Raw genomic sequence first — 23,217 nt, forward strand, 5'->3', positions numbered from 1 at the left:
TTTTTTTATCGATTAGCTATGCCTGACTTTGCGATCACGAGAAGCGCTGTCTATCATAACCATAGACTGTAAAAAAAAATCATAACGCTGCTCGAACTCTCTGGGATCGACTTAGCAGGTCTGATCAAGTCACCGAACATCACAAGGGTGGAATTAACTGAAAATGTCTTTCGGTTAAATGAATGAAAGATTAATGACATCTCTAAACAACGAACATAGACATGGTGTAAAAAAGTCGGCACAGGTACGTCTAACATTTATGTTATGCCGTGATGATACATGTATGTTGGTATTAGTTTATCAGACAGCTAGCTTTGCTAACTTTACTGGGGCCTTTAATAGATGAAACAGGAAATTTGACATTGTTGACGAAAACTAACCTATGAGATAAAAAATATATTATAAGATAACAAGCAAAACTGAAAAACTGTGTCTAAATGATAAACCTTGCAGATTAAATGGATGAGCTACTTTCAGATAACAAGTCTACAGCAGCATCACTGCTTAAATGTGACATAGCTCAGTATGTATCTGTATTATTAGCTCTGTTGCGTTCTGTTATGTGTTAGTATATTCGCTTATGAGCATTTTGCAATAACGTTACGTTAAAATTATTATGTTGTGTCTCATCCACTTCACACATGATCTGTTATGAATTCGCTAAAACAATAACACAGCAGAGCTCTTTTCCACCGTGTTTGTAATAATGATGCACATGCATGTTAACAGTCGTAACATAAGCTGAATGTGTATGTGATTAAAACAAATATAAAAAACCGTGTCCTACTATGGCGACGGCTTTGTTCCTACAAAGAGGTTTGGCTCAGGAATTTTAAGTATGTTAGTTGATTGGACGCTCTTACCGGCCCGGTCAGAATAAAATAGTTATTATTCATGAGCAGGCCTTCGCCGTAGTACCGGTCTCTAGGAATCACATGACATATTAAAACTTGTTTGTGTGTCGTTTTCATTTTCCGGCCTTTTTGTGCCATTCCTTTATCCATATCACTTGGCCACTTACAGCTAGTTAGTCAAGTGTCGATCCTGTTTCTGAAATGAGTGGATAATAGATATTCAATGCTGCAACCTTAGTGATTGGTTATCACTTATCAGTTCAGAAAAGTATCAGAAAAACTGATATCACATTGGCCAGAAGATCTTTTGTTATAAATGCAACTTCTCTTTTACAGTCTGCCTTGTGTTATGTGCCTTCCTAGCCTAGTCAGAAGGGTGTAACAAGGAAATTTATAAAACGCAAACACAGAAAAAATAAATAAAACTCTTAACAGCCAACCAGGAACTCCTCTCTCCTGTCCCAGCACTCCACAAAAATAACACAAAAGTGGTTTATTTGACAAGCTCAAATAAAGTACAAAAAGGGGAGCAAATAAAGCTTCGGGAGGGGACCAGGCCAAAATAACAAACATAAAAACTCTAACTTCTAACCAAAAACAGGAGAAAACATGGATTTTAAACAAAAGGCATCCACCTCCCTACTGCTCCAAAAATGATAATAAAAGCTTGGGCTTAAATCTTAAGTTGAATTACGTGAGGAAAACAGAGCAGCAACGTCTCTTCCAAGATTCAAAGGTAAATAAGTTGTACACTAACAACCTGAAAGTCAACAGATCAACTATTAGCACACATGGTACTGTCTGGGACAGGAGAAAACAGTCTCGGGAGGCAGCGAAGGCAAGAAAAGAAGGCCATCTTTACAGTGAGTCTCCAGCTTTATCCACAAGCTCTCCCTCCAGCAGCCAATCAGAGCTAGCCAGTAGTTGATGACAATTAGGACCAGTTGATCTTCATTAAGCTTTGTAGAGGGAAGAGAGAGAGCAAAAAACAAAACACTGCCAAAAATACAAACTGTAACAGTAGCAATATCAAATTCTGCACAAATATATAAAAAATATATATAAATAATTACGTCTTGGGACATAGCACTTGTGATTTTATTTTGTAGTCAGCAAGTCTGTTCGCATGTCTTCATTTAGCTCACATGACTGACTTCTGCATTAACTTCAGTGCTTTAGCCTAGAATTACTGACCCAATAGTATCCATCAGGGTTACATTACTGTGACAGTATTTATTTAGACACTTAGAGTACTAAACCAATGTTTATTTAGTATACACATATAATCAAACATACATTATTGTATTTGGAATTGTATTGGATTGAGTCTGGTTTGGATTGTCCCTCAGGGGCAGTGACATGGCTGCTGAAGACAAGGCTTCCTCCTCGTCCTCTGCGATGGACTGGAGCTCCGAGCCGCCACTCTCTCCCACCAGTCCGTCCCATCTAACACACTTCAAACCCCTGACCCCCGAGCAGGACGAGCCACCCCTGCGCTCTGCCTACAGCTCCTTCGTCAGTCTGTTCCGCTTCAGCAAAGGTGAAACCGATTTTTTTTCATGCCATTGTGTCGTAATCAACATCTGCACCTGCATTTCTTTTTTTGTAAATCATGAAGTTGGTTTCAAAGGTTCACTGTTTGTTTTCTGCCATCAAACACCGATTCATGGATATCATCCTCCATTAAACTGCTTTATGCAATTATGCGAATGCAGTTCTTTTTAATGGGCCGATAGCACTTATTTGGAAATTGGATGCATAGTACTTTGTATTCCTGATTGACTGTTTGGTTGCACATTTAAAGCATAAAAAATTTGTGGCATTTTAATAACTTGAGTTTGATTTCTGGAATAAAAGTAAAAGGGTTACATGAAGTAGCCATTCTAGTTTTAGAGAATGTGCTCTACTGAAAATTCCAAAAAGCCAGTGGTAGGAATTGTATTGAACAAACAGTCATGTGATTTTTGCTCAAAATGTACCAAGAACACAGTGCCCATTCTGCAAGCTTTCGTGTGTTTTTTTGTTTGTTTGTTTTTGGGTTTTTCTGTCCCTGTGTAAAATATCAACAGAACATTCCTGCTGGAAGCCCTGCTGTACAAGAGTGAAAGTGGACCCATTAGTATGAAATTATAATGAGACATAAGGCTTTAAGAAATAATATTTAGACGCATCCTGTCCAGCGCATAGGAGTTTTACTCAGACTGTTCATAGGGCTAAAAGGAATAGATGATCTCTATTAAAGTAATAGTTCGCTTTACATTAAGGAGTAAACGCTTACTGTGAGGAAATGATGTGCCCTAAGAACACCGAAGAGAAGTGAAACTCCTACTGCATGTGCATTAATTATGAAATAGATGATACTCTAGTGGATTTAACAATAGTTCAACATTTGCATTTGTGTTGGACATTTGATGATTTTGTTTAGGTAATATATTTGATCAGGTCACTGGAGCTGAAGAAATACTCTGACATACTACAACAGAGAAATGTCAGGAATTCAAATTTAGTTTCTTTAAATATTATTCTTGATGTATTGATTTACAGTTAATCAGTATGATAATCCATAAAATTTTAAATTCATTTTAAGTAAATTTTTTAATAGTGATCAACTCTCTAATCTCTCCCTTTCATTCCTTTTAGAAAAAACAGGTGCAAACATTGCACCAGCAAAAAAGCTTGCTAAACTTGGTAAGTTTAGATTTTGTACGGAAATACAAGTATAGAAAAAATTAATAATTGGGGAAAAAAAAATTTCGGGAAAAGAAGATTAAAAGAAGAAATGTCAGCACAATGCAAATTCTTTCTTCAAATCAGCCAATTCAGCACAAAATTTGAAATGTTCTACCTTTTGACGGAGACAGAGCTTTTCTGTTGGTTTCAATTGTTCAGAGGAAGGACGGCCTCCTTCAGTGACCGAGAAAAGTCAGTCGGCTTCTTCATCACCGCAGGGGCCACGGCGCAACTGGGCAAGTCCCTCCCATTCCATACATGGCTCCGAACCCCACAGGAAACATTCAGAACTTCTCAGAAGAACATCCACTGCTTCAGGTACAAAAACACAAGATTGCAAATACAATTGTCTTTTTTCAGCTGTCTAGGTTTTTACTTTCTTTTTTGTTTTTTTACATTGTATCTGTTCTTCTATAGAAGAGAATGCTAAAATCATTAGTTTTTTCCGTAGACAAAATCATTGTTCTGTATTCCTCAAAACATGCTCTTGCTAGAGTTAGAAAGGCCAATCCTATAAGTGGTCTCTTTGATTGATGACTAGTCACTGCAGCGTGGTTCTCACAGGGTTTATCATTGAAGATAACGGTGAGTCGAAGGATAGACTCTGCCCTCATATGATCCATACCACTCTCAGGAGGGCCACTGGACATTTATTATTAGTGAAAATACAGGCAACGGTTTAGTAAATCCTTGAAACAGTTTTTGTTTGTCTGTAAACCTGGAAAACTACATTCTGGAGTTATGACTATAATTCAAGTGTTTAACAAGTATTGTGAACCATCACTTTTTATTTGGAAATTGCCAGATGACTAGAAGCTGAATATTTTGTGAGTGCTTATTGAGTTTTACGATAAAATATTGCACGTGCAGAAATCTTTTAGGCTAAAGTTGTTGTATGTTCCTTTTTGTTCGCAGTGGACTGGGAAGGTGAGGATTCTTTATTATATTTCATATGTATGAAGTCAGTTTCATATAGACTTAAAATCTGCTTCAATTCATCAACACCAAGTTGAATTTTGTGTGTATTCTGCAAAAAGAAAATATTTTCTTTATCAGTATTTTGTTTTGTTTTAGAAATAAAAATCCTTAAATAAGAAGATTTCTTGACAAACAAATATACTAAGATTTGTTTTCAGAGAATATAGCTTTAATTACAGTAGGTTATTTTTTCTTAACACACTGCCAAATAGCTTTGTCTTATTTTAAACAACCCCTACCAAAAAACAACTGGCAAATTTGTTGAGGTAAACTTGTTTTTCTGAAAACATGAATCTTACACGTTATATTTATTTTGTTTTAAGGATATTTAAATATGCTTACTGGAAAGACGTACAGAAATACTGATTAAGAAAATGAATTTTGCTGCATATAGTTTTAAATAAATGACATTTGTTGCATGTGAAAGAATGCGTCAACGGTTTGAACTGAACATTTTGGTTATGAGCTTTAGTTGTCGGTCTTAGTAATTTCACATGCTTTATTCATTCATAGTCTACTCATGAGAATCATAATGCCACAAAATTTCCTGAAAATCCTCGCTGACCTATGGCAGCTGACATAAGCAATCATTGACAGGATAAAGACTGCTGGTGGATATTTGACTGCAGGCTTTGGTTTTGAATGAGCATGTGTGTCATGCATTTTCACCTGTTTATTGTACTTTAGAGTAAGTTTAACATTTAGTTTTGTATTTGACTGGGGCTTTTTTTGTTTATTTGCATTTATAGAGGGTCGACGGAAATCAGAAGCTCCTCTGGGCAGCCACGATCCCCGAACAGCTGTACAGCTGCGCACAGCCCTCAAGAGACTCAAGGAGATCATGGAAGGGAAAAGTCAGGTATTGATTTCCAGTGAACTAGGCTAGCTGTATCTGTATTTTTAAGGGTTTTTAAGATGAATGTCAATGGAAAACAAATCCCATGTTTGAGTATTTTATGCATGTTTATATACAGATGACCCTAAGCTTATAGACAAAAGAGCCTACCCACATTCTCCAGAATACACCACAGAGAACAAAAGTGGTGGGTTGTGGTGGATTGTAACATATATTAATCATGTTGCAGGACAGTGATCTGAAACAGTACTGGATGCCGGACAGCCAGTGTAAGGAGTGCTATGACTGCAACGAGAAATTCACAACCTTTAGACGCCGTCACCATTGTCGACTCTGCGGTCAAATCTTCTGCAGCCGATGCTGCAACCAGGAAATTCCTGGCAAGTTCATGGGCTATACGGGTGAGTGTTGTTGTGGTGTTCGCTGTGGGGAGCGAGGGTTTCATTCTGACCGCTGGTTTGTGGACATAGCCTCTTTGAAGAGGCTTTCGACAAGAAGATGAGCAGCTATTTCAGATTAAAGAGTAAGACTACCCCTAGCATGCTGCGTGTGTTTGCAGTGATTTGACATTTTTGTGTTTGGATTTAAATGGGTTGTAGAGTGACTCTTGAACTTTGTGGACTAACTGGCTTGATTTTGAAAAAGGTAAGAATTTGTGTGTGTGCACTTTAACCTTTTAGGAGGAATCGGTACCTACCTAAAAAACAAAAAATTTTCTTCAGCATTAATTTTGCAGATATTTTATTTTGTAAACTCATCTGAACTATTCTGATTGTGGCGTTCGGTTAGACTACATTCTCTGAGAAACTGTTACTTTTGGTTATTCTTATAATCAGGTTTGTTTTGGACCCCAAATATCTAGCTATAGACCTTTTCAGGGTACGCTCTCTGCCAGGGATCTTGGTTGTCCAACTTCTCTAATCTTGTCTCTTTTGGCTTTTTTCCCCCCATACTGCAGGTGATTTACGGGCTTGTACGTACTGTCGTAAGATAGCATTGAGCTACGCTCACTCAGCTGACTCGAGTTCCATCGGAGAAGATCTCAGCGCCCTGTCAGACTCGCCCTGCTCTGTGTGTGTTCTGGAGCCCACCGAACCACGCACACCTGTGGGGGGCCGCAAAGCCAGCCGGAACATCTTCCTGGAAGAGGACCTGGCCTGGCAAAGGTGAAACACTGAGAGAATCAGAAAAGGGGAGGGGCATAAGACATATCACTATCTATTCCATTGATCCTGCTCACTTTACCTTATCCCTCTGGTGTTTCTCTGCTCTGTTTTAACTCTGCTTTCTTACCATGATCATTGCTCTCGCTGTTTATCTCTTTTACTTGAGGATCGGCCCTTACAGTTCCATCTAGTCAAGTAGCTGCCTGATGATTTAGGATTTTTCTGCTGCTTCTTCTGATTTTTCTATGCTTTTCATCTAAAGCATAGAAACAAAATTTGTAGTTAATAAATAACATGGGATGTACAAGGAAAAGTGTACAATTTAGGTGCTGTTTCTTTGATGTTTATATCCATTAAAATAGTTTTAAATGGAGTAAAGAGTGTTCTTGGTAAAATCTTTTTTGGGATTAAATTTCACCCCCAAAAATCATACATTTTAAAACATGTAAAATTTTGAGAAAACAATTGAAATTACAAAAAATACTGAAAACTCTTAGCACATAAATGTAATGTTACAGTACAAAAAATTCACTGTCCTCAAAAGTTAAAATTTCTTCATGCAAAATGTAATTTGGTAACACTTTTAAGGTGTCCTTGTTACATGTTACTTGCGCTTACTATTATAATAACAATTAATTATGCATAATTACATGCAAGTAACCCTAAGCCAAACCCTAATCCTAACCCTAACTATATAGTAAGTACATGTAGTTAATAAATATTACTCAGTACTTAAATGTATAATGACACTGTAACAAGGGCAGCGTAAAATAAAATTTAACCTGTAATTTTTTTATTTTTTTTGGAGTAAAATATGATCTGGACATGATTTCTTGGGATTCACCTTGCTAGCGTCATGGACTGGCAGACAGTATTTAGACAGGGTGGACACCTATATTGTTCATATCACACCCCATGCTTCATGATTTTTTTTATTGTACTGTAGTTAGTGTTTACTCATTTATGAATTATCATTGCCACCAATCTTTTTAATCTGACAGTAAATTAGTTTTTGCAATCAGGGTGGCATTTCCCCGTTGACATACCAAATTACGTAAAACAGTCACAGGATTACTGTAATACAAATGAACTTTAATTCTGTCTGCTCGCCTATATTCAAACAGCTGGCTCCTTCTGCTCTTGTGTTGTGAGTCTGTCTCAATGCTCATCTTTTCTCCTTTCTCTCTCCATGCATAGAAAAAATTCCATTGGGATGAGGAAGAAGTGAGTGTTAGTGTTACTTTTGTTTTGCATGACCTCCTAGTGAAGACATGCTGCTGCTCTTAAGTGTGGCTCTGTTTCATGCATAGCTTGAGTGTCATTTATTTATGTAGTATTTCACAGGGACATGGTTAAGCTGTTGCTGAGGTTTATTTGTGTGTATATGTGTGATTACTCTAGTCATCAGGAATCTCAGAACAGTGGTCTCAGTTCCAGACTTACAGCAGTCCAGGAGGATATGGGCAAGTCACCAGCCAGAAAAAGGTTTTTATTGTTTATTTTAGTCAAAGATATTTTTGTTCATTTCAGCACTTATTTGTATAGACTATAAATACAATATTTTATGTGTTAAGGTCAGCTAGTGTGACCAACCTGTCCTTGGACCGTTCCGGCTCATCCATGGTTCCTGCTTACGAGTCTTCGGTTAGCCCACAGAACAGCCGGGCCCTATCCAAGACTGACCACAGTGAAGAGGAGAGAAAGATCCTTCTGGTAACAACTGTCTTTTATAGGTTCCTCCTCAGCTTTACTTCACTTTCGAGTTGTTATTATAACAGCTGGCTATCTTGTAGGATTCTTCTCAACTTAAAGATCTATGGAAGAAAATTTGCCACAACAGTACAGGAATGGAGTTCCAGGACCACCGGTACTGGCTGCGCACTTACCCCAACTGCATTGTGGGTAAAGAGCTGGTCAACTGGCTCTTACGAAATGGCACTATTTCAACTAGGTAAGAACCATTAAAACTGGTTTTGACAGTTGTATTTTCGGTTTATTACAACTTCAAGCATGGTCAGATGCTTAATTGTATGCTATTAAATTGTTTTATTTCCTCTTGGTTCTTCCGACACAGAGCTCAGGCCATAGCTATTGGACAGGCTTTGGTAGATGGCCGCTGGCTTGACTGTGTCACTCATCATGATCAAATCTTCCGTGATGAGTATGCCCTATATCGCCCCCTCCAGGTGAGAACAAGTATTCTGTGTCAGGTTTATATTTGGACAGTTGTTTAACTCTTGTGCATTCTTTTGGACATTTTTGTCTTTTTCATTTTTTTTTTTTTTTTATAATTTTGGCTGTGTTAAAGGGATAGTTCTCCCCCCCAAAAAAAAAATAAAAATAAAATCTGTCGTCATTTACTCTCCCTCATGTTTTTCCAAACCTGTATGAGACAAGAAAAGAAGATATTCTGAAGAATGTTGATAAACAGTTGACAGTCGTCATTGACTTCCATAGCATTTTTTCTAACATTGCAACATTTTCAAAAAATAGTTATACTTAAGATCTTGAGAACAAAATTGTTCCCATTGAAACCAATTAAAGCAATGATAAAAGGCCAATTGAATTGAAATACAGTAATTTGATTATAACAGTGTGGATGTATTGGTATGGATGTCGGTGTGGTTGGTATGTATGTACTAAGAAATGTGTGTGTGTGTGTGTGTGTCTGTGTGTTTGTAATAATCTGTAATAATCCAGAAAAAAATCTTCTTATCATTTACTAAGCATTAACTGGGGTTTAAATGGTTAAAATGCTGAAAATGAATGATTTTTTGGTAGTTACAGTTGGGACTGATGCTGGTAGAAGATCTGAAAATGAGTGAAAGTGGAAAAAAATAATGATGTCTTGTGTATTTTGAAGAGAACTATATAAAACCAAACTGGTTTTGATTTTATCATCCTTTAGTCATCACATTACTAATGTGTTTGTTAAATTTCAGAGCACAGAGTTCTCAGAAACCCCTTCTCCAGACAGCGAGAGTGTGAATTCCTTGGAGGGACACTCTGAACCTTCATGGTTTAAAGACATCAAGTTTGACGACAGTGACACTGAGCAACTAGCTGATGACAATGATTATGTCACACCGAGTAAGTATCCCAAGAATGTTAGCATCCTATAGCAGTCAGTATGTCTTTGCCTCACCAAATTGCTGGCCCCCTCTCACAATTTTTCAGATTCGGCCAGCCCCAGCAAAAGAACGTCTGTCAGCAGTTTCCACTCTGCAGTGGACAGTGACTCAGCCGCCTCCATCAACATAAACGTGGAGCAGGACAATGTCAATTTCCACATCAAGAAGCAGGCCAAGTACCCACATGTGCCTCCTTACCCAGCCGAGCAAAAAAGTATGGAGCCCCATGACCCCTTCACCCCAGAAACCGACATCCATGCACCAAGTGAGGAGAGGCGGAGAGGCCCATTGGCCATCCTGGTTTGCCTCAGTCTGCTTGAGAAGCAGCACTAACTCACTGGCTCTGTTCCAAACCCTAGTGAGCTGCATCACTCTACATAGGCCTACCTAGCTAGCTGCAAAGAAACCTCAATGAAGACTTATTAAAGGTGCAGCAATTTAACATTCAGGGTCAAAGAGTAGTTTTAAATGTGCAAAAAAGTCTTGATTGACAATTTAAGTTATGAACAATTTAATTACCCATTAGGGGGCAAAAAAAAGCATAAAATTATTATTTTTAAAAAGGTATAACATGACCTCTTTAATAAGCACAAAATTAATTGTATTATTAATTTTAATTGTTTTTAAACAAAAATAATAATAATAACAATCTGGCATATGCATTCTGGGATTGTTTTATGCTTGAAGAATACATGTGCCACTGCCTTAGACTGAAGCTAAAATGAGGCATCTTATGAGACAGCCTAACTTTACTTCTTTATATTTGTAGCAGGCTTTGCATCAGGGCATGGTGTTGATGTCTATAAATCTTATCTACTGTGGGTAGGCAGCTCACTATGGTTTGGAACAGAACCAATGTCTTGCTGATCTGAGACTCCCCTTTCAATACTAGTCCGAACCTCCAAACTATAATTAACAATTGAAGTAACAGCCCTAACTTTGGCATATAGTCCAGCATGAATGATTTTTTTCCTTCCCAGCCTCACATGGTTTCCCTTCCCAGTACAGCATTTCATATTAATACATTTACAGTTTGTCATACTACCTCACAAGCATGCCTTGCTGCTACGTCGTGCGTGCCTCACAGTTGCAAAGCAGTAACACTGACTTCCACTTCCTCAAAATTACTGTTGAAGCTAATTCACTGTCATGTACCAGATTGTGGCATGGTTTTATAGCAGCATTTACTCTAATTAACATTTATTTTCATTATATGTTAAATCTATATAAATCAGTGTACTCTGATGTCTACACCTGGCTGTTCTGTCTCACATGCACTCTCTCTCTCTACGTCAGTGGAAGTCCTGCTTTCTGAAGATGGAGGTCAGCATTTATCCATCAGTGATGCCTTCATTAAAGGTAATTGTTTCTCGAATCATTTATTGTAGTTTGTTATAATACTTCCATTCAAAAGTTTGGAATCATTAAGACATATGGTTTTGAAAGTTGAAGTTTAATTTGAAATTTCAAATAAATCTAAAACTGGCGAGTAAAAGCATAAGGACAGAATGGTCAAAAGAACCTAAAGATGGTAACTGATTATAAAAGAGTATTATGAATAGATAAATCAAAATTTGATCTGTTATGGAAACCATTTGATCATAAGGTCTGTCAGAATTTCCCTGCAAGCAAAGCACCCCTATGGGAAGTGCAACAGAAAGCATGGGATGAAACTTCATTCTAATTATTTTCATAAACTGACTGCTTAGGCATAAGGTCTGCAAAGTTGTCATTGCTGCAAGTGGAGGATTTTTCAATGAACAGAGAGTTTGAAGAACAGCATTAAGTAGATAGTCATTTGTTGTAATAAATGTCTTTACTTGTTTCTCTTTTGTAAGTCACTTTGGATAAAAGTGTCTGCTAAATGCATACATGTATATGTACTTTTTGTCAATTTAATGTGTCCTTGGTGAGTAAAAATAACAATTTATATAAATGCTATAGTGTCCATGACCTATTGTCTCACCAATGGTAATGGGTTTTTCCTCTATAGAGTCTCTGTTTAACCGGAGAGTTGAGGAGAAGGCTAAAGAGATGCTCTTCACACCTCTCGGCTGGCATCACAGCTCTCTGGACCAGCTGCGGGAAGAGAACGGGGAAAAGAAAGCGATGGAGCGTTTACTGTAAGATATGATAGGATTGCTATTTTTAAATCATAAGATGTTATTTTTAGGTTGGTTTTATTAATGTGCAATTAGGAGCAAAATACTTTAAAAGGAAAGTGTATTCGAAAAAGTTAATAATGACATGGTATCATTAAAATACTGTAAATATAGTTCAGTGTCTACTTTATGGTCACATAGGCATCACATATAAATCACATGTTTAATGAGTTTAGGGACTTTTGGAAGCGCACATCATGATTAATGCTTCCTCTTCAGGTCTGCTAATCACAGTCACATGATGGCGCTGCTGCAGCAGCTGCTGTACAGCGAATCACTGTCTCTCTCCTGGCGTGACATTATTGTGCCTGTGGTGAGGCAGGTTGTGCAGACGGTGCGACCGGATGTGCGCAACTGTGATGATGACATGGATATCCGTCAGTTTGTCCACATCAAGAAGGTGAGGAACGCAGATGGACACAAAATCGATGAATCTAGTTCTACCACACAAATGTCTAATATTTGCTTTTTCGTAGATTCCAGGAGGAAAGAAGTTTGACTCTTCTGTAGTGAACGGCTTTGTTTGCACAAAGAATATTGCACACAAAAAGGTTTGTATTGATTGAACATTATGCCACAGATAAGGTCATGTAATATTTGTGCTAACAGTGCCGGCACTTTCTCAACAGATGAACCCTTATATCAAAAACCCCAAGATCCTTCTCCTCAAATGCTCCATTGAGTATCTATACAGAGAAGAGACTAAGTTCACTTGCATTGACCCAATTGTGTTACAGGTAACAACCACTAACCTTACATGATCTCTGCTAAAAATACAAGAATCTGAGAAGTTGTTTAATTTGCAATTTGTGCTTTTCAGGAGCATGAGTTTCTGAAAAATTATGTTCAGAGGATTGCTGACGTCCGACCAAACCTGGTACTAGTGGAGAAGACTGTGTCCCGTATCGCTCAGGACATGCTACTGGAACACGGCATTAGCCTCGTGATTAATGTCAAACCTGTTAGTACCTTCGCCAAGGCGTTGTTTAAATATTATTCATCTTTTCAAAAATGTACTCCACATAGCTTGCCTATTGATAATGCTGTAATCAGAGAGGACATTGCAGTTGGGTTATTTTGATGTGGTTTGCGAATGTTTCGGCTAATATCTCTCTTTAATCAACATAGCAAGTCCTGGACCGTGTGAGTCGAATGACTCAGGGAGATTTGGTCATTTCAATGGATCAGCTTCTTACAAAACCTCGTCTGGGTACCTGCCACAAGTTTTACCTGCATTCCTTCCAGCTGCCAAATAGTGAGTCTTTATTTCTGATGCATGTCAGGTTTAACTTTAATTTTCATTTTGATAAAAGTTGTTATTTTTAGAGATGCAATTAATCAATATTATATTGGTTACTAATTTTTCAGTATTTGTTGATATTGGATATTTAACTGTGCATGCTCTTCTTTTTTTTTTTAGATTACTTTTGTCATCATCTAATACTCTAAACTGAAAGTTAATTGTTAAAAATAATTTAATAGCTTTGTTCAGAGCAATCTTTAACAAACCTGGCATATTCGTTTGTCATTTGTTTTTATTGGTAATTTTAGAAAGATTTGTAAAATTCACTTGATCCTTTTTGTTTCCAGATGAAATTAAGTCCCTTATGTTTTTTGATGGATGTCCTCCTCAGCTGGGCTGCACTATCAAGCTCCGTGGTGCTTCAGAGTATGAGCTGGCACGGGTGAAAGAGATCATAATTTTTATGGTGTGTGTGGCGTACCACTCACAGCTGGAGATCTCTTTCCTCATGGATGAGTTTGCTATGCCTCCTAGCCTGGCTGAGAGTTCCTCTTTCCCATGCCTCCTGGAAAGCTCCACTTTGGAGGAAGAGGAAGATGATGGTTCTACACTGGGGGATGACAACCTCACGCTTCTTCCAGAAGGAGACTTTGAGCCAGGGCTTCAGGAGATTATCAAAGCCCACAGTAGACAGCCTTCCATCTCAGAATCTTCTCATAAAGATGGAGAAAGCCCCAGAATTAATAGAAATGGTTCAGTTGCTTCCTTCTCTGGAGGAGAGGAAGAGATTATAAAGACCTCCACACCCCTTTCATCCTTCACTTCCAGCCTTCCCCAGCCGGTGTCACCACCTTTCCTTATTTCAGACCTAAAAGAGACGTCACAGGAAGTAATTAAAGCGCCAGGTGAGGAGGAGAAAAACAAAGAGCTGGAGGAGAGTCTGGTCCATCAGGACAGCACCAGCTCTGAGACCTCCCTTCCACCAACCCGGCTCTTTAGGGATCCCTTACAGGATGACACAGGCCTGTTTGTGACCGAACATGTAGCTTCTTCAGATGACCGCCTTAAATCCATCTCAGCTTTGTTTAAGCAGGAGCTAAAAGACATTATCCTCTGCATTTCACCCTTTATTACCTTTCGGGAGCCGTACCTGCTTACGGCCGCTGGACTGCATTGTCCTAGCCGGGATTATTTCCCAGAACAGGTTTACCTCTCACCTCTCTTGAATAAGGACTCGAAAGAGCTGGACGGACGCCGCAAGAGACAGCTGCTGAAAGAGTCTGGTCCGAGTTCTGGCAGCCTGACCAACGGTACTGTGTCGCACCAACGGACCATCCAGATTCTGCCCTGTCACAAACTCGCAGGTGCCCGTATAATAGAGCTGCTATGCAGCAGTCAGGAGCTGGCACGCATGCTGGCTGACTATCGTGCCCAGGGGGGGCGCATTCAGCAAAGAGAAGGAATGCAATTTCGTGAAATCCCACCCACAAAGGCACCAATAAAGTCAGACAGTGAAGAAGATAAAGGGGCAGGACTGAACGAAATGACCTGGGCTAATAAGGTGAGGGTTTCTTGTCTACTAGTATGTTTAGTCTGTTACTTTATTCCACATTCTGAATAGATCACTATCACTGATTAGGATGCCTAACCTTAATAAAAAGTCATAGTCAAACTTTTCAATATATAAGGTGCATTATGTTTTCAATTTATGAAGGTTGCTACTTTTTTCGAAAACTTTAAATGCAGAACCTTGATTTGTGTTATTTATTTTATTTATTTATTATATTTGTTTGCATTAAACATGGGTTGCAAATAACAGAGCTGGAAATTTAGCTAGCATTAAGATGCTACTTATTAGAGGCTAACCAAATATTTCCTATAAATTGCAGAAAAACATTTATGTTTTAAAATGGTAATTAAAAATACTTTTTACTGCAATTAATTGTTTTTATGTTTCAGTTGGACTGTTTAAATCCAGTCAACCATCAGAGACTCTGTGTGCTGTTCAGTAGCTCATCAGCACAGTCTAATAATGCTCCAAACCCCTGCGTCAGTCCATGGTAAACTCTCAGCACACTTGTATTGTCTTACTAATTTACGATGTATGACGATGCATGTTACTGGCCTATTTTCTCAATATGCAAACAGGGAGGTCTAGGTTTTATTGTATCTGCTATGTATTTACAGGATTGTAACAATGGAGTTTTATGGAAAGAATGACTTGACTCTTGGTGTATTTCTGGAGAGATACTGTTTTAGGTAATATATTAAACCAGTCTTCTATTTTTGTTTCTTTTGCCATAGTACCAAAATTTCAGTAGTCAATTCAAGTGAAATTTCATGATAGTGGATTTACTGGTAGCAGTTCCAGTAGTACTGCAAAAAAATTATTTGCTCTTTAATTTAAATTAAAACTGAATTTAGATTTATTTAAATGTCATATTTGTTGTTCATTCTGATTTTGTTTTATATGGGTGTGATTCAGACCCTCTTACCAGTGCCCCAGCATGTACTGTGAGATCCCCATGGTTCACCACATACGGCGCTTTGTCCACGGTAACGGCTGTGTCCAGATTGTTCTGAAAGAGCTGGACTCGCCTGTACCCGGATATCAGCACACAATCCTCAACTACTCTTGGTGCCGTATCTGTAAACAGGTAACACATGGAGCATTTGGATTTAAAAAATAAATAAATAAATAAACAGAACTAATGTAGAGTATTTTGTGCTATTGTAAGATTCACGTGAATTATTACTGTTTTGTTTCAGGTGACTCCTGTAGTCCCTTTGTCTAATGACTCCTGGTCCATGTCCTTCGCCAAGTATCTAGAGCTCCGATTCTATGGTCACCAGTACAGCCGCCGGGCCAATGCAGAGCCTTGTGGCCACTCCATCCATAAAGATTATCACCAGTACTTCTCCTACAACCAGATGGTGGCTTCATTCAGGTGTGCATCTTCACAATATACAGTCATGGCCAAAAATATCGGCACCCTTGGTAAATATGACCAAAGAAAATTAATCTGCATCGTTAATCCTTTTGATCTTTTATTTAAAAAATTGACTTTCATTGGATAATAAGAATTTAAAATGGGGGAAATATCATGAAATAAACGTTTTTCTCTAATACACATTGGCCACAATTAACAGCACCCTTTTATTCAGTACTTTTTGAAACCTCCATTTGCCAGTTTAACAGCTCTAAATTTTCTCCTATAATGCCTGATGAGGTTAGAGTACACCTGACAAGAGATCAGAGACCATTCCTTCATCCAGAATCACTCCAGACCCTTTAGATTCCCAGCTCCATGTTGGTGCTTCTTCTCTTCAGTTCACTTCACTCATTTTCTACAGGGTTCAGGTCAGAGGACTGGAATGGCCATAGCAGAAGCTTGGTTTTGTGCTCAGTGACCCATTTTTGTGTTGTTTTTGAGGTTTGTGTTTGGATTATTGTTGGAAGATCCAAACATGGCCCATTATAAGATTTCTAACAGAGTCAGTCACTTATTGATTTTTTTATCTGTTGGTATTTGATAGAATCTGTGATGTCATGTGTTTACACAAGATATCCAGGACCTCCAGCTGAAATGTAGGCTCACAACATCAAAAATACAGCAGTATATTTCATTGTACACATGGGGTACTTTTTATCCCTGTGTTCACCAAACCCATCTTGAGTGTTTTCTGCTAAAAAGCAAATTTTTTCTTTCATCTGACCATAGAACCCAGTCCCATTTGAAGTTCCAGTCGTTTCTGATAACTGAATATGCTGGAGTTTGTTTTTGGATGAGCTAGGAGAGTTTTTCTTGAAACCCTCCCAAACGACATGTGGTGATGTAGGTGCTGTTTGACAATTTTTTTAAAGATTTTCTGACCCCGAGACTCAACTATTTTCTGCAATTCTCCAGCTGTGGTCCTTGGAGAGTCTTTAGCCACTCAAACTCTCCTCCTCACTGTGCATAAGGACAATATAGACACAGGTCCTCTTCCAGGCAGTTTCGTAACATTTTCTGTTGATTGGAAATTCTTAATTATTGCCCTGATGGTGGAAATTGTCATTTTCACTGCTCTAGCTCTTTTCTTAAAGCCACTTCACTAATTTGTGAAGCTCGATGTTCTTTTTCTGCACATCAGAAATATATTCTTTGGTTTTTCTCATTGTGATGGATGATTAAGGGAATTTGGGCATTGTTTTCCCTCCTATTTATATTTCTGTGAAACAGGAAGCCATGGCTGGATAATTTCATATTAATTATCACCCTGGAGTGCTTGAAATTGTGAATATGAATGGGAATATACTTCAGAGATATTTTACTTGTAAGAATTTCGAGGGGTGCCAATAATTGTGTCCAACGTGTATTTGAGAAAAACATTATCATTATTTCATAATGATATTTACCCCTATTTTAAATTCTTATCTAATGAAAGGTTAGATTTTTGTGATTGATTTTTTTTTTTTTTTTTTTTTTAAATAAAAGATCAAAAGGATTAACAATGCAGATTAATTTTCACAGCCTTCTTTGATCATATTCACCAAGGGTTCCGATATTTTTGGCCATGACTTTGGCCCTTTATAATCGAATATGCAGAATATGAGTACCTTTAGTACATTTTTATAAACTTTTAATCCAAATGGGTTCATGCTCTTCTGTCATCTGTAGCTACATCCCAGTGAGGCTATTCGAGATCTGTCTGCCTCCTCCAAAAATCATCATCAGGAACCAGGGTCCCTCTAAAGCCAACTTGCAGCAGGACCTCAAAGACTTCTCCCAGAAGTAAGATTCCCTTCTGGACGTCTCTTACCCAGCCTCATAAACCTCCTCCAGATAACAGCTAAATTAATTAATTCTCCATCGTTTGTAGGGTGGCTCAGGTGTACCTGGCCATAGATGACCGTCTCACCTCTCTAAAAACTGACACCTTCAGCAAGACCAGAGAAGAAAAAATGGAGGACATGTTTGCACAAAAAGATGTGGGTTTCTTTCCAGGACTTTATTTGTGTAAATAAATTTCATTCAGAGTATTGACCAATATCCAGCTACTTTAATTGAATATTTTTTGTCTTAGATGGAGGAATCAGAGCTTCGCAGCTGGATAGAGAAGCTACAAGTGCGTCTGCAGACCAGCGCGATGGACTCGTCACAACAACAACTGGTTGTTCTGGAGTCAGTGGTGGTCAAAAAGCAGGGTTTGTGTGAGACCCTGCAGTCCTGGAACAACAGGTGAGGACTGTATTCATGGAGCCATAGAGACTGAAACTAAACATCTGCCATCAGAATATTAGAACATTTTGATTTTATCTCCAGACTTCAGGACTTGTTCCAGCAAGAAAAAGGCAGGAAACGCTTATCTGTTCCTCCCAGCCCTGGCAGACACAGACAAGCTGCATCAGATGAGAGCAAGGTCAGTCATTTATTTAGCAAATCACCAAGTAGTTTGTTCAAGTAGGCCAACTCCTGGACTTTAAATAAAAGCATCTACTACATACTTTTGATCATTTTTATTTGATTTTTGTTTCATAGACTAGTGCTTTGGAGTCCTCTCCTCGTAACCCATCCCCTGTGGTCCCAAATGGAGAGAAAGGTGAGTTCATTGGCCCTTTATTCATCTTGAAAAAGTTGCTCTTGATTGTTGCACACAGTCGCCTCACAGACTTTTCTCACAGAGGACCGTCATCTCAACACGTTTCCGTCAAGTTCAGGGTCCTCATCGTTACTACAGTTACCGTCTCCGGCTGAACAAGCTTCAGACGTCATCACGAGCGGACCATCTTTTCCTGATCAGGATTCTGTCAGCATCCCAGACGGTAAACTGACTTTAGACACTTCCTGTTTGAAATCACAAATAATCATCTCACCTGACTTACTCTCTCTTAATCCCTTTCTACTTCTTTTACTGTTTAGACATGTTTGATGGACACTTACTTGGTTCCAATGACAGTCAAGTAAGGGAAAAGTCTACCATGAAAACCATCCTTGCCAACCTGTTACCCGGCAATAGCTACAATCCCATCCCTTTCCCTTTGTAAGGCTGTTATGATATTATGGATACTAAAAAGCAAACTAATGATTTTCTTTCTCAAGCTGATAAAGGTCTTTTTTTTTGGTATGTTAGCGACCCAGACAAGCACTATTTGATGTATGAGCATGAGAGAGTTCCTATAGCCGTGTGTGAGAGGGAGCCCAGCTCCATCATTGCCTTTGCACTCAGGTACGTATTTTTGTACATGTATAACTAAAGATTAGATCTGGAAATTTTGGTTTTAATACATCTCAATATTTATGTATTTATTGCAATGGCTTAAAAGGCTTTATTTTAGTATTTATTTTATAGTTTTGTTGTTCAATCAGAGGAACCGTCATTTCAACAAAATATACATTTTTGCTAATTAGATTCAGTAAATCAGTCTTGTCAACCAGTTTAAGCAGACAGTTTGAAAGAACTGATTTCTGCATATGAATCAAACTTCTCAGCAATTTAAATAAGACATTATTATCATTTTCATCATCCAGCTGTAAAGAGTATAAAACTGCCCTTGAAGAGCTTACAAAGACAACAGTAAAGACGGGAGGTGATGACATATCTCAGGCCTTTAGGTACATCAAGCACTCATTTCTCTCATCGGCTGTATTGTCTCTGTGTATATTGATAAAACAGCAAGCTGATTTCCTCTTTTCTGCCATCTATAGTTCTGGAGAGAGCAGAGCAAAGAACAGCCCAGCCAAACCTAGTGACAACAGCACATCACAGCTGAGCCGCAGCAGCGTTGATGCTGACCCACTCAGTAAACCTAACCACACTACACTAGCCACTTACAAATACCATTTATAATTTGTTCATTTCTTATGAAACTAAATGTTTATGGGATATCTTTTGCAGAGGAGCCTGAAAGTGGAGACAAACAGAAGAAGCAGACAGGAAACCCACACATCGAGCTTCGTAAGTATCAAGTATCAGTATAAAGTAATTGTGGGTTACAAACTAACCACTGTCAAGTTTTTTTTTATCTTTTCAAAGTTTTCAGATATATTTTAGAAATAAATTCGCTATTTAATAATAATAATAATAGGTATACATATAAATAAGAATATAAATAATAAATCTGAAAATCATACTTACAATGCAGAGTTCTCAGACGCAAATGCAAAGTTCTACTGCCGAATCTACTATGCGGAAGAGTTCCATAAAATGCGTGACGAGATTATGGAGAGCTCGGAGGATGATTTTGTGCGATCACTCTCCCACTGTGTCAACTGGCAAGCTCGTGGTGGGAAGTCCGGTGCCGTTTTCTATGCCACTGAAGGTACGACCATGAAAGATCCTTTACAAATTGTTTTTATTTGTTTTTATTAAGTGAAGACTTCTAGGTTGTTGGATGTATTTTGCTAAACATGCTGTTTCTCTTCAGATGATCGGTTTATTCTGAAACAGATGCCCAGATTAGAGGTCCAGTCCTTCTTAGACTTTGCACCCCACTACTTTACTTACATCACAGGCGCAGTTCAGCAAAAAGTAAGGAAATACATACCTTGTAGGGCTCTCTGAGGCAGGATTTTTGGTTTTTCTCTCTAAACTGTTCTTGTATCTTTTTAACAGCGCCCCACAGCACTTGCTAAGATTCTGGGAGTGTACCGTATCGGCTACAAGAACTCCCAAAACAACACAGAAAAGAAACTGGACCTGTTGGTGATGGAAAACCTCTTCTATGGGCGAAAGATGGCACAGGTACATTTCTTGAGACTTTAAATTAGCAACTTAAAACTTATTTGAAGTTGGTGTTTCAGAAATACTGTTCAGTTTGGGAATTTTAATTTTCACATTTTGTTACGTGGTCCTGTTTCCTGTGTTTGTGCAGGTGTTTGACCTGAAGGGATCCCTGAGAAACAGGAATGTGAAGACAGATCATGGAAAGGAGAGCTGTGAGGTGGTGCTCCTGGATGAGAACCTCCTGAAACTGGTGCATGACAATCCCCTTTATATTCGCTCACACTGCAAGGCCATTCTGCGTGCTGCCATCCTCAGTGATGCCCACTTCCTGTCCAGCCACCTCATCATTGATTATTCTCTGCTGGTGGGCCGTGACGATGCCACGGGCGAACTAGTTGTGGGCATCATAGGTGAGAAGATCTTATCCGTTATTTTAAAATCCATATTGGACTTTTCTTACAGTGATTGTTTAAACTCTTGTATATTTGAAGATTATATCCGGACTTTCACATGGGATAAAAAGCTCGAGATGGTGGTCAAATCTACTGGGATTCTTGGAGGTCAAGGTACATTTATACCTTCCTAAAACATTGATAGCCATGATATTCTTAGAAGCTAAAACTCTTACCTCTTGTTTAAACCCATGTCTCATCATCTTTCCTTTCTGACAGGTAAAATGCCCACGGTGGTGTCCCCAGAGCTGTATCGATCACGTTTCTGTGAGGCCATGGACAAATATTTCCTCATGGTCCCTGATCACTGGACAGGTCTTGGTCTCAACTGCTGATGGCCAACAAGGGAACATCACAGCTTGAAAGGGATATGCTGCTCTCTCATGTACTTTGCAGTGATTTAATGGAAGACCCACTATAGTGAACGCTCCATTATCTGCAGTGCTGTCTGAAGCTGGGTGAATCTGAACCCCTCTCTTTCTATGCTTTGTGCATAAATTGACCAAAACTGATGTGCCAAGACCCAGTTGACCAAGAATATCCACAGAAGAGACTGAATTGAAATGGCTGCACTTTTAGAACCCTGTTATGCAGTAGTGTTTGTTTGTAACCTATTAACTGTGGATGATGTAAATGTTTATAAATGTACAGGTATATGTAATTAAAGATTATTAATACTGGTAAAAGTGTCAGTTTTACAATATTTAAATTTAGGACCTCTGCCTAGTTGCAAAAAAAAAAAGAAATAATAATAATACTAAGGACATACAGTTAAGACTGTTCTTTATGGGCTTTTGTGAAAACTACATACTTCTGCGTACCTCTATTTCCAATCATGGATAGTCATTATGGGAGTTGAAATCAGATTTTAGCAAAGCATGACTGAATAACTACAACTCACACTCATGGTAACGCTCCCTATTGTATAATGAAATACATACATTTGAAAAAGATTTATACCTAATAAATAACAAATCATGACAGACAATTTGGAAGCGTTAATCGCAAACAGCTAACAAACAAACTTTTTAGCACTTAACTAGTTAACCATGATTTTCCCATTATTTAGATAAATTAATTTGAATTAAGACTGTGGCATAATATGTTTTGGTCAGTAAATCATATAACGTTACAACAGCTTTCTAATGTAACGGTTCTTCTAAAAGACTATTAAAATATAGTTGGTATATCAATTTGAAATTGTGGGACACAGACGTTAGAAATCTGGGTCAAATTTAACCCCTGACCCTAAATGTGTAGCTACATTTTTTCTAAAGAAAATCGGTATATTTAGGACCCTTCTACAAACTCACCTAGTCCAAAATCACATGTTTAAGCCAGAACACGAGCCAAATGGTCCTCTTCCTGAAGACGTTCTTTTGTTCACTCCTTATATTCTAAGGTGAAATTTTATATGTTTTATGTACATATTTGCAAATGGTCGTCACTGGGACAACGTTTTCGCCATATTAGCATATCGACCTATGATTGGTCGTCATTTCCTGCATTGCGATACTTTATTACTTTAAATAGTTATATATTTGCCCTTTGAACTACACAAACCCTGTCAAATTTCGTTCTCGTTTTTCGGCAAAAATCTAACTTTAATTCAATTTATTAAAAGTAAAAATGCAAAATTACAACAAAAAAGGTACGGTAAATAACTAAACAAAAAAAGTAAATGCAAAATGATTTTCACACAATACTCGGTCTATTATTATTTCCTTCTTGTGAGGTTTTAAACAAGGAAACAAGATATTTTCTGATATTTATCATCTGACCTTATAGTAGGCTAGCTAAATGAAATCAACTTTCTAAAATTACATGATTAAAATTACATTTAACATGCAACTTTTGATAAAGCCTGGAAACCAGGCTTTGTACTTTTCATTTTTGTAATAAATGGATTTTCAAATGGATAAGAAAACAGACTACACA

The 23,217-nt window shown here is 38.1% G+C and overlaps 1 protein-coding gene across 5 annotated transcripts; it reads left to right on the plus strand.

Annotated features, from left to right (window-relative positions):
• The first annotated feature begins 104 nt into the window (after window positions 1-104).
• pikfyve (phosphoinositide kinase, FYVE finger containing) lies at window positions 105-21,962 on the plus strand. Of its 5 annotated transcripts, none has more exons than XM_079427487.1 (42): window positions 105-244; window positions 2,204-2,394; window positions 3,495-3,542; window positions 3,744-3,902; window positions 5,312-5,421; window positions 5,648-5,819; window positions 6,377-6,584; window positions 7,986-8,069; window positions 8,159-8,297; window positions 8,378-8,535; window positions 8,659-8,770; window positions 9,527-9,674; window positions 9,762-9,929; window positions 11,012-11,074; window positions 11,709-11,838; window positions 12,097-12,277; window positions 12,354-12,428; window positions 12,507-12,614; window positions 12,698-12,838; window positions 13,006-13,132; window positions 13,468-14,681; window positions 15,080-15,180; window positions 15,308-15,379; window positions 15,606-15,777; window positions 15,890-16,068; window positions 17,782-17,895; window positions 17,984-18,092; window positions 18,188-18,342; window positions 18,427-18,523; window positions 18,643-18,703; window positions 18,786-18,926; window positions 19,024-19,144; window positions 19,235-19,330; window positions 19,633-19,716; window positions 19,810-19,904; window positions 20,000-20,059; window positions 20,247-20,423; window positions 20,529-20,632; window positions 20,717-20,845; window positions 20,976-21,237; window positions 21,319-21,393; window positions 21,499-21,962. In XM_079427487.1, exons 2-42 carry the CDS (start codon window positions 2,214-2,216, stop codon window positions 21,612-21,614), a joined length of 6,246 nt encoding a protein of 2,081 aa, XP_079283613.1. In that variant the 5' UTR covers window positions 105-244; window positions 2,204-2,213; the 3' UTR covers window positions 21,615-21,962. The 5 variants fall into 5 exon arrangements, with proteins under 5 accessions (XP_079283613.1, XP_079283612.1, XP_079283614.1 ...); XM_079427486.1 differs by having other exon boundaries at window positions 109-244; window positions 9,762-9,980; window positions 21,499-21,961; XM_079427488.1 differs by lacking the exon at window positions 105-244 and adding an exon at window positions 1,629-1,717 and having other exon boundaries at window positions 21,499-21,961.
• The last annotated feature ends 1,255 nt before the right edge of the window (window positions 21,963-23,217 follow it).

The sequence above is a fragment of the Barbus barbus genome (assembly GCF_936440315.1).
Source record: "Barbus barbus genome assembly, chromosome: 10".
Classification (NCBI taxonomy): Eukaryota; Metazoa; Chordata; class Actinopteri; order Cypriniformes; family Cyprinidae; genus Barbus; species Barbus barbus.

Excerpts from the sequence above, each read along its gene's own strand:
- pikfyve (XM_079427486.1), top strand. The coding sequence starts at position 2,214 with ATGGCTGCTGAAGACAAGGCTTCCTCCTCGTCCTCTGCGATGGACTGG. Across the intron at positions 18,524-18,642 it reads CTGCATCAGATGAGAGCAAG|ACTAGTGCTTTGGAGTCCTC; the intron begins GTCAGTCATTTA and ends TTTGTTTCATAG. Across the intron at positions 20,846-20,975 it reads ATGGGCGAAAGATGGCACAG|GTGTTTGACCTGAAGGGATC; the intron begins GTACATTTCTTG and ends GTGTTTGTGCAG.